The sequence below is a fragment of the Suncus etruscus genome, chromosome X (genome assembly GCF_024139225.1).
Source record: "Suncus etruscus isolate mSunEtr1 chromosome X, mSunEtr1.pri.cur, whole genome shotgun sequence".
NCBI classification, from domain to species: domain Eukaryota; kingdom Metazoa; phylum Chordata; class Mammalia; order Eulipotyphla; family Soricidae; genus Suncus; species Suncus etruscus.
Window position 1 is genome coordinate 29314427 of NC_064868.1, and position 13428 is coordinate 29327854.

Sequence of the window (13428 nt, forward strand, 5' to 3'; positions counted from 1 at the left end):
TATCAGGGATTGGGAGATCATAAGAGATGCTGGGTATCAAACTTGTGATTAGCCATACACAAATGTAGCTCCCCTCCACTGTTCTATCATTCTGGCTTTAAGTCACTTGTTTTCCCCAACCAGGATGTTTGAAATTGGGACGAGGTGTGTAAGATTAAAATGAAAAATGTTCACGTAATATTTTGCTCTTTTGGCTTTCTCCCTCTACATTAGCACAATGTAAGATATGATGAAGGGTAACCAGTTGATTTAGAAGTTTGTCACAAATAAGAAAGCAATATAGGGAGGTTTAAGAGTTGAGAACTAACAATTCCAAATATTTTATTTAGACTAATCTGTCTTATTTTCCCAAGTTGTCTCAGCAATTTAACACAGGCTATTCAAAATTAAAAAATAAAAAAGGTGTGAGAAGAATATGGTATTTACATTAGGTGTTTGTTAACAGGGTGTGGTGAATGACTCAAAGGGCTAAATTGCACATGGGAGCCCAGGGCTTGATCCTTGGTACAGTGTGGACCTCCTCCCAATTAAAAAGTTTATGTACAGAAGAATTGTTAATATCTGGGATTTGTTCCAAAGTAATGAATTGCAGGGTGAGACAGACGAGCATGTAGATAATTTAGAGTCATTTATATACGGATAGGTAATAAATGAGCTTTGGTACATGTGGATATTTGCAAACTTTTATAATGTGCTGGAAATGGTTTTGACTTTAAATGTATTCAATCCTTCACGTAGCTACCTAAAATAATTCATTAATAGAGATTTCTATGCAAAAATTGTGAAAACTGTGTGCAGGTCTTCTGCCTTGAGAAAACAAGGTAAAATAATAAAAGTTAAAAAATCATTGTAAAAAAACAAATCAAGTTCTGCTTGCCTTTCACATAGGTTTGTTTGTATATGTGTGTACCCAATTCTTACAGTACAATGAGGTATAATAAGTACCTCAAATACAGTATTTTCTTTTAGAACAACACACTATAATTCCAGGGATATGGCTTAGAGGTAAAGAATTTGCCTTACATGTGTGAGACACTGGGTTTGATTCCCATTACTGCATGATTTCCTTAATATGGCTGGGAGTATCCCCTAGCCCAGCTATGTGTGGTCCAAAACCTCTTTCCACCCCTCCAAAGTGATGAAAGTGTGTATTTCTAAGAGTGTATTTTAGCCCAAGGATATGTTGAGTGTTTTAAGTAGGACTACTTTGATACTGTCAGTGGTCCTCAAACTATGGCCCGCGGGCCACATACTGTATTTGTATCTGTTTTGTTTCTTCATTGCAAAATAAAATATATGCAGTGTGCCTAAGAATTCGTTCATAAGTTTTGATTTTACTATAGTCAGACCCTCCAATGGTCTGAGGGACAGTGAACTGGCCCCCTGTTGAAAAAGTTTGAGGACCCCTGTGTAAATCATTGCTAACTATACAGAAAACATGCAGAATGTAGTGTTTGCTTTAGTTCATTTATTTTGCAGAAATCTTGGAATTTCCGAATCTGTATTGTTTGGAAGTTCGATGCATGCATAACCTTCGATATGCCTTTGTACAATTTCATCTCAAAAATCTGATTCACAGCATACACAGAAATCTAAGAGACATGGTATTTACAAGATTTAATAAGGTCTTTTGTTTTTGCTGTTTTAATGAGGAAACTGATCAATTCTTTAACAGTAGGGAAACATGGACGTCGGGTGTCATAAATAAGAGTTCAGAATTGTTCAGTCTCAAAGCAAATTTTCATGGCTTTTGAAATAAAATTGAGTCATCATTATATTAATCCGAGTGCCCCAAGCCATGCAGAATCTACTTGTATTAAATATTTGGGGGGTGCAAATAATACAGAAAAAAATGCATGTCTGGTGAATGTGAAAACATCAGAATTAACTTTTATAATAAAATACTATTAATTCTTTTGAAAAGATACAGTAGTGGTGCAACACACAGTGCCTGATTTATTCTAATTTTATAAAGTAACATTTCAACTGCTGTTCCTTTACAGATATACAGACATACTATAACATGAACTCGTTCAGTCTGAACAATGAATACAATATTAAAATAAATCAATTTTAACTACAAAGGGACATTTTCACATTACAGGATAGATCATTGGTATTTTTAAAGGACAAATTTTCTATGTCTTAGGTTCTTTTTTGTTTATACTGTCAAGACATTACAATTACCTTTGAAAATACTATATAAAATTGAGTTGCCACAGAAGTTGGATATGAACCCTAGATAACTGTGACAAAGCAATGACAAAATTTGAGGAAACATTTCTTTTCATAATTAAAAAGTATTTAAATTGAGACCAGCTCCTTAAAAATTATTAAACTGCTTATCACGCTTCCCATTTCTTCCAGGGAAATAAAACAGATTAAACAGGACTTTCTCCACCCATCATTAATCTGCTGTAAAACAACTATCTTTTTTTTTACAATGCATTTCTTTTCTTTAAAACAACTGCCTCTAAGTTCTACTAAACAAGGTCATTATCAATTCGAAACATTTTACACAATACTTAGGAAGTCTCTGGCTCCTTTCTGACCACTTCAGACTCTTTTAAGATCAACTCCAAAAATGAAGGGGTATTGCATTTTAACAAAATGGCAAATGTGCTTTCTAAAAACCCAGTTTATAAAATAGTGAAATAATGTAAAATATATAATCAGATTTATAAGAAACGATTTACTAGAAACAAGAAGTGCACCAACTAATCCAAAGACTCTAGGGTCCTCAGCATGCAAGCCACGTCACATCTATATTCTACCACTGATGCCATCCAATAGGTGATCACTGGGGAAAGGCACCTTGAGAAGTGGCGGCATTCATGTCAAACTGATCATCGACAAGTAGTCCATATATGGGCACAGTTACAATTAAAAACTAGTACAGCCTGTGTTGGCATGTGAAACTTGTGCATGACCAAAAATAAACATATAAACCTTCCTTACATCAATCTCTGATGTCTCATCCCCCACCCTTCTACACCTATCAATCAAGTAGACTGTTTTTTTTCTCCCTTTTTCCTGGCAGGTGAAAACAATGATTTACTAGATATATCACCAAAGGACTGGAACCATGCATCTACTGTATCACAGCTTGGAGGTATGTTCATGCAATAGTTTAAGTCATCTACATGATTTTAATAAAACACCAAACTGTTTTCATACATGCTACTTTTATTTTTAACCTGACAACTGCCAGGTTAACTGTTGCTACTTCAGCATACCATTAAAATACTGGTAAACCTTTAGCTAGAACACCAAGCAGTATGTAAATTCTCTCCTAAATTGTTACTTGATACCCAGTGGGGTTGTCCATCACTAAAATGATATGAAACCATACAAAGGCATCGGCGTATTAAAGAACAGTAGGACTGACAGCCACCAGTGTTACAAAGCTTGGAAGAATACTGTCCTCATGCCAATGCTTTTAAGCTTATCTCCTTTCTCACTATTTCACAGTTTTGCCAGAGTTATTATTGTATGAGAGATGTTTTATCAGTAAAATTATAACACAGTCACACTCTGAGACAAGTAGATATATTTTAGGGTATTTTCCACATGATGAAAAAAATGTTTTCGAAGTGTATGGAGAGGATGAAATTATGATTCTGATGGAAAACATGAGTTGTTATGCCTTTGGTTTCATTGTATTAAGTGCAGCCTATTTTTCCAGGTTTGCCAATAATTACTGCTGAAATAGAATACAATGTCAGCTTAAGTGTATGGTGGAGGGCATACCTGGTATGGGAGAGTGTATGTTCCTAAGGTTATAACCTCAGGAAAATCTTTTAAGACTGGAGAACGTATCAAGTTTATTGCTGTTTATATTCACCAAAAAGAAGAGAAGATTCCCAGACCAATTCTGAGTTAGGAAGGACATTCAAACATGATAGAAGCCTTAGTTAAATGTGCTATTAAAAACATTCCAGTGGTGCATCCTCATGAGTCACATGAGTTTCCATGTCTTCATTTTCCCACACCCTAAATTTCTGCTATAAATAAGGAGTGCTTAAATATCACCTCACCTCAACTATCTGAACTAATTCAATATTTTCTCTGAACAGAGAATGTAAAATTTAAAAAGTATATAGTTTCAATGTCCTTTGTATTCATCTCTCCTAATAGTTCTTGGCTTAGCCTCCTCTGTCCCCCAAATGAACGCAGTGTGCAATATTATGACATTGGCCAACTGTAATTTCCCTCACACTGGTTTATTAAGAAATGTGCAAAAAAATCATCACTGAACAGTTAAGTTTTCTTTTAGTTAATGGCACAAGTATTATCTGTGCTGTAAACATTATAGATTCATCATGAAATTAGAAGGAGGGAAAAAAAAGGCCCTAGGGACTACAAACATTTCTTATAGAACCACAGCAGAACTCAGTATTTCCAAATGGATTTTGGAATGGATTTACATTTGGCATACATTCATTCACTGTGCTATTGGCAAAGCAGAGGTTTTTGAAACAAGAGAGTCATTTATAAAATCATACTTTGCAAAGACTTATTTTCAAAATCCAATGGCCTGTTGAGTGCATGCAGCAACGTAAATAGTCAGTGACATTGGGTCGTAGTTACCAGTGACTTTTCACCTGATTGTATTTCAAACAAAAGGCAAATCATGCCTATTCCTGACTTCTAAAAAAATCACATTTTAAAACATCTTGCTTTTGTTGCTATTACCCCTGAAGTAAGCAGCGATTACAGATACCCTTAAATCTACCCAAAGAAAATCGTTTCTGGAGCTTTTTCCTGTCCTTCTCTCCAGGAGGAAGCAAATGGAAGAAGCCTGGCGAGCCTTGGTTTTCCAGAGAGTTGTGACGAAGTAAGTTGGCTCTGGAACTTCACAGTTTGCCTGCATAAACTGTAACACGTGACACCATGAATCAAAGTTCTAGTTTAAAAAATTAGGGCCATTCAGCAGTAACTTTAACGATTGCAATTCCAGAGAAAAGCTCCTGACTTCTCCATGTACATTCTTTCAGGAGTCAATCCTTTCCCTGTTTCAAGTATCCCTTTCTCTTTCTTTCTGCAATGAGTTAAGAAAGGGAAAAAAATATCCCCCTTTTCCCTTGAGTGAGCACAAGTGCTACAGTGTTGTGCCTTCCCACCCACCCCCACACCCCTATTATCTGAAATGAAAAGGCTGCGCTGATGAGGTTTCCTTTTCTTCTAGTGTGTTCAAAAGTTTTGCCTTCCAACTGGTACGCTCTCTTTGGAGTTCAGGTGTACCGGGGCATCTCGCATTGCTCACAGCGATTGAGTGCTGGATGGTTCAGAAAGGTGCAGCTGTCACAGTTCCATGGGGCTCCTTCATAGTCTTCATCTCGAGGCTGTGTTCGAGGACTCAGTGTGGCTAGATGTTCTGAGGGAAGTAGGGAAGAAAAAGTGCTAGTTGTTCCCCCAGGAAGAGTCACACTGAAATTCAAGATTATCCTCCCCTCCCCCCAAAGAGAGGTCATTTCCAACCTTGACTAATGTGAGAGCCAATTGTTAAACAATTTCTAGAAATGCATTACCGAAAAAGATTATGTTATTTCACTTGTTTTAAACAACTGACTTTTTTTTGCTATAGAGTAGACCAAAGTTCAGCATGTTTCCTTCCTGGTTCGTTATCCACAGATAGTGGGCAGCTATGCTATACAGCATGTTCAATTCTACTCCATCTCATTATTTCCTGACAGCTTCAGTCCACTGACTGACTTCCTGGAGACCTTCAGCTCAATATGCATGTGCTTACAGTTCATAAATGGCAATGGCACTTTATAACAATGCTTTTTCAGAGTGGTTAAGAAGACTCAAAAGGTTTTTCGTAAGTTTAATTCAACGTAGAAGACTCATATTTGTATTTTGCAGTGCTGGGATCAAACCCAGAACTTCACATGTGCAAGGCAAATATTTTATAGCAGATCTATCCCCGCCACCCTTTTTGTAAGTGTTTATAAAAGGCTGGGAACCTTACACTGAATCTAGGAATTTATTCTTAAAAATATAGGTCCTCATTCTCCCGGGCCTTGTGCTCACAAAGACTCTTGCTTTTCTAGCCTATAAAGTCCTGCCTTTTAGTGATGTGAATGAGAAGCAAATTATCACTATATGTAATCCACCCTGGACTCTAGCACAATATAAGGGGGCTGGAAAATCTACATTTTAATCACCACTGTGAACTGAAAATGAAGATTAAGAAAATCAGGTAACACAAACTGAGATCTGAGAAATGTTTATCAGGTATTTCGTGCGGCCAAGCACATCTTTTACTGGCAATTAATGAGCTGACCCGTTTATCAATTTGTCTTCCATGACAAATGGCTTGTGAACAAAAGGCAGAGTTCAGATTTAGTCTGTAACCTCTACAGCAGGTACCAATCAGGGGCTAGTTTAGGTTTCATAAGGAAGGAGCTCAGCTTATAACCACTAGGTTCTTCCATTTATTCCTACGACTATAGAACCTCGATGGCGAAACTATGGCACGCGTGCCAGTGGTGGCATGAGAAGGCCTTGCAGCTGGCACGTGGGAAGGGGTCTGCGATTAAGATATGCGGCGCAGCAGGAGAAGAGTGTGCTGGTGCCTGCTTTGCAGCTCACTTGGCAACAGGGCTGGACTGGCCATTGGGAGGACCAGGCATTGTGCGGCACTTTGGGCACTCAGGCTCAAAAAGGTTAGCCATCACTGCAAAGAACATGGGGTTGTTTTTTCTTTGGCTTCCATTGTCCCTTTTGACACCTGACTCCAAAACATGTATATATGCCCCCCCTTTGATTTCACATAAACAAATAAGAGCACAATGTGGTTAAAGCCTTTGGTTAGTAGGAAAATATTCAGTAAGCCACTTCCAGAAAAGCAAAGATACATGAAATAGCAGTATGTGCCTTTTAATAGAGTAAAAAAGCCCTGGAAAAAAACACAACAACTGAGTACTTAAAATAGTATAGCTGTTGAGTTTTTAAGAAATAGGGTCTTGGGGACCACCACTCCAAAAAATCCAATGAACAAGAGCAGGAACAGGTTTCTTAAAACAGTTGCTACTTTTCAAGCTGGAAAGATAGTCCAGCAGATGTGCCTTGCACATGGACCACTGGGTTTGATCCCCAGCATCCTATATGGTCCCTGGATCCCTGCTAAGAGTGATCCCCAAATACTGCCAGGTGTGGCTCAAAATCAGAAAAATCCTGATACTTTTCTTATACACATGACCATTTTATTTGGTGGTTTGTTTTGGGGTGACATCCAGCAGTGACCATGCTAGCTCTGCAGTCGGGTTGGTCAGCATAGCCTTATCCCTTACCATTTACACTCTTTCCTACCCCCATTTAGCATGTTTCGGAGTGAAAACACTGAAAGTGTTAGACCCTGATGCTGTTGTAGCCCATTTTTCTATCCTAATGCCAAAGGAAGACTAATATTGTGACAGTGCAGATGTTTTTTCTATCCTAATGCCAAAGGAAGACTTATATTGTGACAGTGCAGATGTTTTTTCTAATCCTAAACACAATATTGTCACTGTTGTCCTATCTATACTCTGAATTGAGTAAGTTCGTGGGTGAGACTTCCCCTTCTGCTAATAAAAGACAAATTAACAAGGGAAAAACAAAGCTTCTACCTTTTGTATACATGGAACAATGAACACTCAGGAAAATTAAAGCTTCCTGAAGTAGCCCAAGTTGCGAACTTAAATACAGCTATGAGAAAGTAAAGTAGCTGGGTGGTCACAAGAAAAGCATATAGGACAAAAGACGAGTAGCGTGTAGATTCCCGCTGGAGCTTTTACCACCAAGACTCTTCTGTATTTACCCTTCACATGGGATAATTTTCAGTCAGTTTTTGGAGCTTCACCAGTGTGCAGTTTCTCAAAATCAGTTGAAAATAATCTTTTTGCCAAAGAGACATTTTTGGAGTGGCAATGTTCTGCTACTATCCAGTACCATAACAATTTAATTTGGAATTAAAAAATCACCCTTAAGGGTAAATTATTAAAAATACATTTACTGTTCATTTACTTACTCACAGGGAAAGTACTATTTCAATAGAGGCATTGAAAAATCAAAAGACATTTTAGTTGTCTGTTTAAACTTGACATATAAGTATATGAAATCTCCTTCTGGTGAGATGCACTAAACCCAGAGCTACATCCCAATGGATGCTGTTTATTAATGAAATATAAAACAATATTTTAAAGTTCTGGGGTTTCTTTTTGTTTTTTTCTTTTGTTTTTGGGTCACACCCGGTGACGCTCAGGGGTTACTCCTGGCTACATGCTCAGAAATCGCTCCTGGCTTGGGGGACTATATAGGATGTTGGGGAATCTAACCACTGTCTCTCCTAGGTCAGCCGCATGCAAGGCAAACATCCTACTGCTGCACAACCACTCCGCCCCTCTCTTTAATATATATATTTGGGGGGCCAAACCCGGTGACTCTCAGGAGTTATGCCTGGCTATGCACTCAGAAATAGCTCCTGGCTTGGGGGACCAATATGGGATGCTGGGGGATAGAACTGTGGTCTGTCCTAGGTCAGCTGCATGCAAGGCAAACACCTTACAGCTGTGCCGTCACTCTGGCCCCATAAAGTCCCGTTTTTAATTTTATTAGGTATGGAATATTTTGAGGCTAATTTTCTATATAAATGACCAACCTCATGTTTCAAGTCAACTATTTAATCAATACTTTTATTAGGATGTAACTAAAATTTTCTATTTCAGCATGGAAACTTTGGGGCCGAAGTGATCATACAGCAGGTAGGGCATTTGCTTTACACTCAGCTGACTGAGGTTCAATCCCAGCACTCCATATGGTCCCCCCTAAGCCTGCCAGGAGTAACCCTTGAGCATGACCAGGGAAGTCCAAAATTAAAATTTTTTTCTTCAGTTCCCAAAACCCTGAAATTCACACAGAAAATTAATTTTTCTGAGATAGTGAAGAAAGGGTTTGTTTAGGGCTGGAGAGATAGCACAGTGGTAGGGCTTTTGCCTTGTATGCAGCCGATTCAGGACAGATGGTGGTTCGAAACCTGGCATCCCATATGGTCTCCCAAGCCTGGCAAGAGTGATTTCTGAGCACAGAACCAAAAGTAATCCCTGAGCACTGCCAAGTGTGACTCATCCCCCCCAAAAAAGGTTCTTCAATAAAAAGGGTCTGTTTAAACACATAAGTATGTAGTTTCATGCTTAATTTGTTCATTCAGGGAAATTTAGGAGAAAAATCTATGGTAGGGGCCAGAGTGGTGGTGCAATTCATAAGGCCTTGAGTGCGCCAGCCTAGGACAGACCACGGTTTGATTCCTGACATCCCATATGGTCCCTCAAGCCAGGAGTGATTTCTAAGTGCATAGCCAGGAATAACCCCTGAACGTCAGTGGATGTGGTCCAAAAAAACCTAAAAAAAAATCTATGGAACACTTGTGGAAATTCAAACCATGACCATAAAGTTCAAGAAACATCAGGAAATTTAGATGTAAAAAAATCCAGCTTTTCAATCATTATAAATTATTTGTTCCTCCCCTAATACTACTAGAGTAATCTATCCAACTAGGAGGCTCTGAACTGAGATGTAATTATTTTGGCTTCATAATGGAATGACAATACCTTTACTTTATGGAGTACTTTTATGTAGTAACTTGTATTATATTTCTATTGGACAGTGCAGCTTTAAAAAACTCGGAAGGAAATTTGTGTTAAGAAAAAAGTTTGGCAACTCTACATGGGATTAACACTTGTCTTTGGACATTGTACAAACCATCTGCAGCAGCTGCCTGGGTGTCATGGACATCTGCCTGTACTTTGGAGGTCACACTAATTCTTCGGGCTTTCCTCTCAACTGTGCAAGGGTCTGACGAGTCTGCATGAGAAGAAGCCATCAACCATTCATTAGCAAGAGTGGATGGGCTCAGAGGATTCCGCTGTAAGCAAGGGGTAAGGTGTCTCCCATTTCCCCTTGAGTTAGAGTTGTAAACTCAGTGACAGCAATTGCTTATGTGAAAGTAAAATGTAGAAGCTTAGGTACTACCCACATAAGGCTAACCTAAGAACTCAATAGAATAAAAATAAAACAGGTGCTGAATTAAAGAGTAGGAGTATTTTGAAACATCAGAACCACTTCAGAACATAATATAACACCTGTTCCCCAATCATTTCATAACTTCCCATGTCCAAAGTTCAGTAGACACCCCATTTCTTGCCAGACTAGTGTTTCTGTTACTGTATTAGTAATTAGTCTGCTATAGTAAATAATATGGGAAGACATCATACATATTATTTGACCATGAAAACCAAAGGGCAAGTTTTCATTTTCCTAATTAGTTCTGGGACCATTAGACATTCCTCAGTATAGCCCATGTTTGGGCACTTAATGACATTATCAGAGTAAAATGTCATTATTTAGATCTGTAAGGCATTTCTCTTCTTAACTTGAACAACACAGTAAAATACCAAAGCTCTCTATTTTTGACTCATTGATTCAGACTGCACCCGAACAAGACCTGTGGTAAAAAGACAAGCTCTCAAGTCATGAGGCACCAAGTTCAATTTTCACTCTATGAATTATCAATAACAGGGTGGGGTCAATTTTTCAATCAAAGGACAACCTTGCATACACACAATATTGCTTAACAACAAAGTCTAGTCCAAATGTTTCTGTCTCCAAATTCTACTGGATTTCTAGCAAATCTGGAACAACTCCAAGACATTTATTCTAACAGATAAGCCAATTTGACTAATCAAAACTATAACTGAAGTTGTAAGTTTTATAGAAAAAGTTAAAATGTCTTACAAATTTATAGTATATAAAACTATATTCTTACCAACTAATATATAAAAAAGCTGTATTTCTAAATTAGAAAAGATAGGCACCTCTCTAGTCCACTTTTTTATTAAACTGAGTATATATATAGAAAGAATATCAACTGCCCAATGTAGAACCCCTTACCTTGGTAACTTCAAAGATTTATTTATATATTAACAAATGAAATTCATTACAATGAATTCTAAGGATTATCCAGTAGTTTAAACAAATTTTGTGAGAATGATCTATGTCATGAAAAGCTTGGTTTTGTGTCTGTGGTGCCATGGATTGAAGGAAGAATGACATACCTGGGCCTATTATGTGGCCTCAAGAAATTTCCTTTGTGAGGAATCATGGAAATATTTATACAAAGAAATACCAAATGATATGCTTAAGATGTCAATTTAACAAATGCATATGCATCTGAGTAACCCAAGTCCTATCAGACTTGGCCAAGATAAATCCTTCCATATGCTCTCTCGGTTATTCTCAAATCTTAACCTGAACCTCCTGACAACTACTGTTCTGGTTTTTAAATTGAATTTTATATCATTAACACACCACATCTAACCATTTATTGTGCTGTTAATAGCTGCTTGGTCTATTTTCAGTTTCTAGCTATTATGCAGATATGATTTCTTCAGTGTTTTGAATATGGTCCCTGGCATTTCAAGTGTGAAGTTTATGGTGACGTATGGCTTTCCTTTGTTAACTTTAATTTCTATCTCATTAACTTACCTTTCCTCTATGTATTCTTCACTTGTTCTCTTTTGGAGCCACCCCAGGTCTGTCATGTGCAAAACAAGAGACCTACCCACCATTTTCTCTACCCCTACTTATTCTTTTCCAGCTCATGGTAAACTTCTATATTATAGTCTTAATTGAAAGCATTTCTTTAACTACTTAGTAGTAAAATATCCATCTTTGCCTAATGAAAGGTGCTTTATAGTAAATATATAAGCCACCATTTGTCAACTTCATCATCTACTCGAAATTAACTATTTTTCCAAGCACTCCTTTTAAGGGTATGATTCCTCTTAAATCATTTTGTAGTTATTTCCTTAATAGAAACTCAAGACAATTTTTTTTTTAGTTTTTCGGTCCACACCCATTTGATGCTCAGGGGTTTCTCCTGGCTAAGCGCTCAAAAATTGCCCCTGGCTTGGGGGGACCATATGGGATGCTGGGGGATTGAACCACGGTTGCGATCTTTCCTTGCCTAGTGCTTGCAAGGCAGACACCTTACCTCTAGCTCCACCTCGCCGGCCCCAAGACTTATATATATTAAATTCAAAGGGTTAAAGTGTTATACACCCTGTAGCTTCAGTTTTGAAATTGCCACTGTCAAATCTGGTACTTGGTAGTCATGAGTATTCTTCTTTGCATCATTTTTAGAAATTAGTAGTTTTTTTTTTTAAATACAGACAAGACTGGGGCCTGAGCTATAGCACAGTGGGTACAGGATGACCAGGTTCAATCCCTAGCATCCCATATGGTCCCTCAAGCCTGCCAGGAGCAACCCCTGAGCATTTCTGAGTGTGGGGCATCAAACATGCATAGACTATGCGTAACAGTACTAAACAATAAAAAAGAAGAGATAAGGTGTTGCAACCTATAAAAACACATTGTACTGAGCTTGAATTTCGGCTCAACAGCTTTTCATATAATTTAAGTCTGGAACTCATAATTTAGAAAGAATCTGTATTTTTTAACACAGGGACCACACCTGATAATGTTCACTCACTTGAGCCCTCTCCCTGCAAAAACCTAAAATGGCATGCCTAGAGTAATATAGAATCCCTTACTAGGTGTTCATAATTTGAGTCACTTAAAGCAAAAATATGAAATGTATATTTTAGATCAGTTCTTGATTTATAAAATATGACATTAGTAAAATAGAGCAGAAAATTAAATCCAGTGATTCGAGGTTTAACTGAAATTACTCTGTAATTATCAAAAATGATTCATCCAAATTATTATATAACATCTTTGTCCTTTTGATGAAAAACAGCAAACTGTCACACATGCAAGGATTCTATTGTTGCTTGTAAAAATAATTGTGCCCCACTGCAGATCAAACTTTCCATTCTAACATAATTCATAGAAATAATGAGAGAATTTTAAGTCATTATCTTTTAGGACTATACTCTTTAATGTTGAGTAAAATTATGGCGGTTAAAGTACTCTTGGCATGAGAAGAGAGATGACCCATAACATAACAGCATGATGGAAGTGATAAGTGATATGTATAAACACAACAATGGAACGAGGTATTCTACAAAGGCCAGGAACTCAGCAAAGAGAACAGAGCAAGAGAGCTCACGAACAGCTCAAAAGTGGAGAACCACTATTTTAGAATATAATCTCCCACTTCTCTGAGTACCTATACTGATCCATCCCATAAAGTGTGCCAAGAGCATATAGACTGAAGTCTCAGATAAGGATCACAGAGAGGTGGGCTAGCAGTGATACTACAAACACACACCATCGCAAGGAAGACATTGTTAGGGTATTCCAAAGAAATTATTCAGAGAAGTAATGCAGGGTCCAGAAGCCCCCCAGGGGGGCCCGGCCAGCAGGAATTAGCTGGGAAGGCTTCTCAGACAACCGCACTCCTATTTTGCTGAGTAGAAGAACAAC

General features: G+C 37.8%; 1 protein-coding gene across 2 annotated transcripts in view; it reads right to left on the minus strand.

Annotated features, from left to right (window-relative positions):
- Nucleotides 1-1448: 1448 nt before the first annotated feature.
- Nucleotides 1449-13428, minus strand: part of TAB3 (TGF-beta activated kinase 1 (MAP3K7) binding protein 3) — a 39221-nt gene continuing 27241 nt past the window's right edge. The window contains exons 7-8 of one of the 2 annotated variants that reach the window (XM_049766742.1): nt 9745-9846; nt 1449-5377 (exon numbers count right to left, since the gene is read on the minus strand). In XM_049766742.1, coding sequence (XP_049622699.1) covers nt 5235-5377; nt 9745-9846 — 245 coding nt within the window. In that variant the 3' untranslated portion in view covers nt 1449-5234. The remainder of the gene's footprint in view (nt 5378-9744; nt 9847-13428) is intronic. The other variant, XM_049766743.1, reaches the window with a different exon arrangement.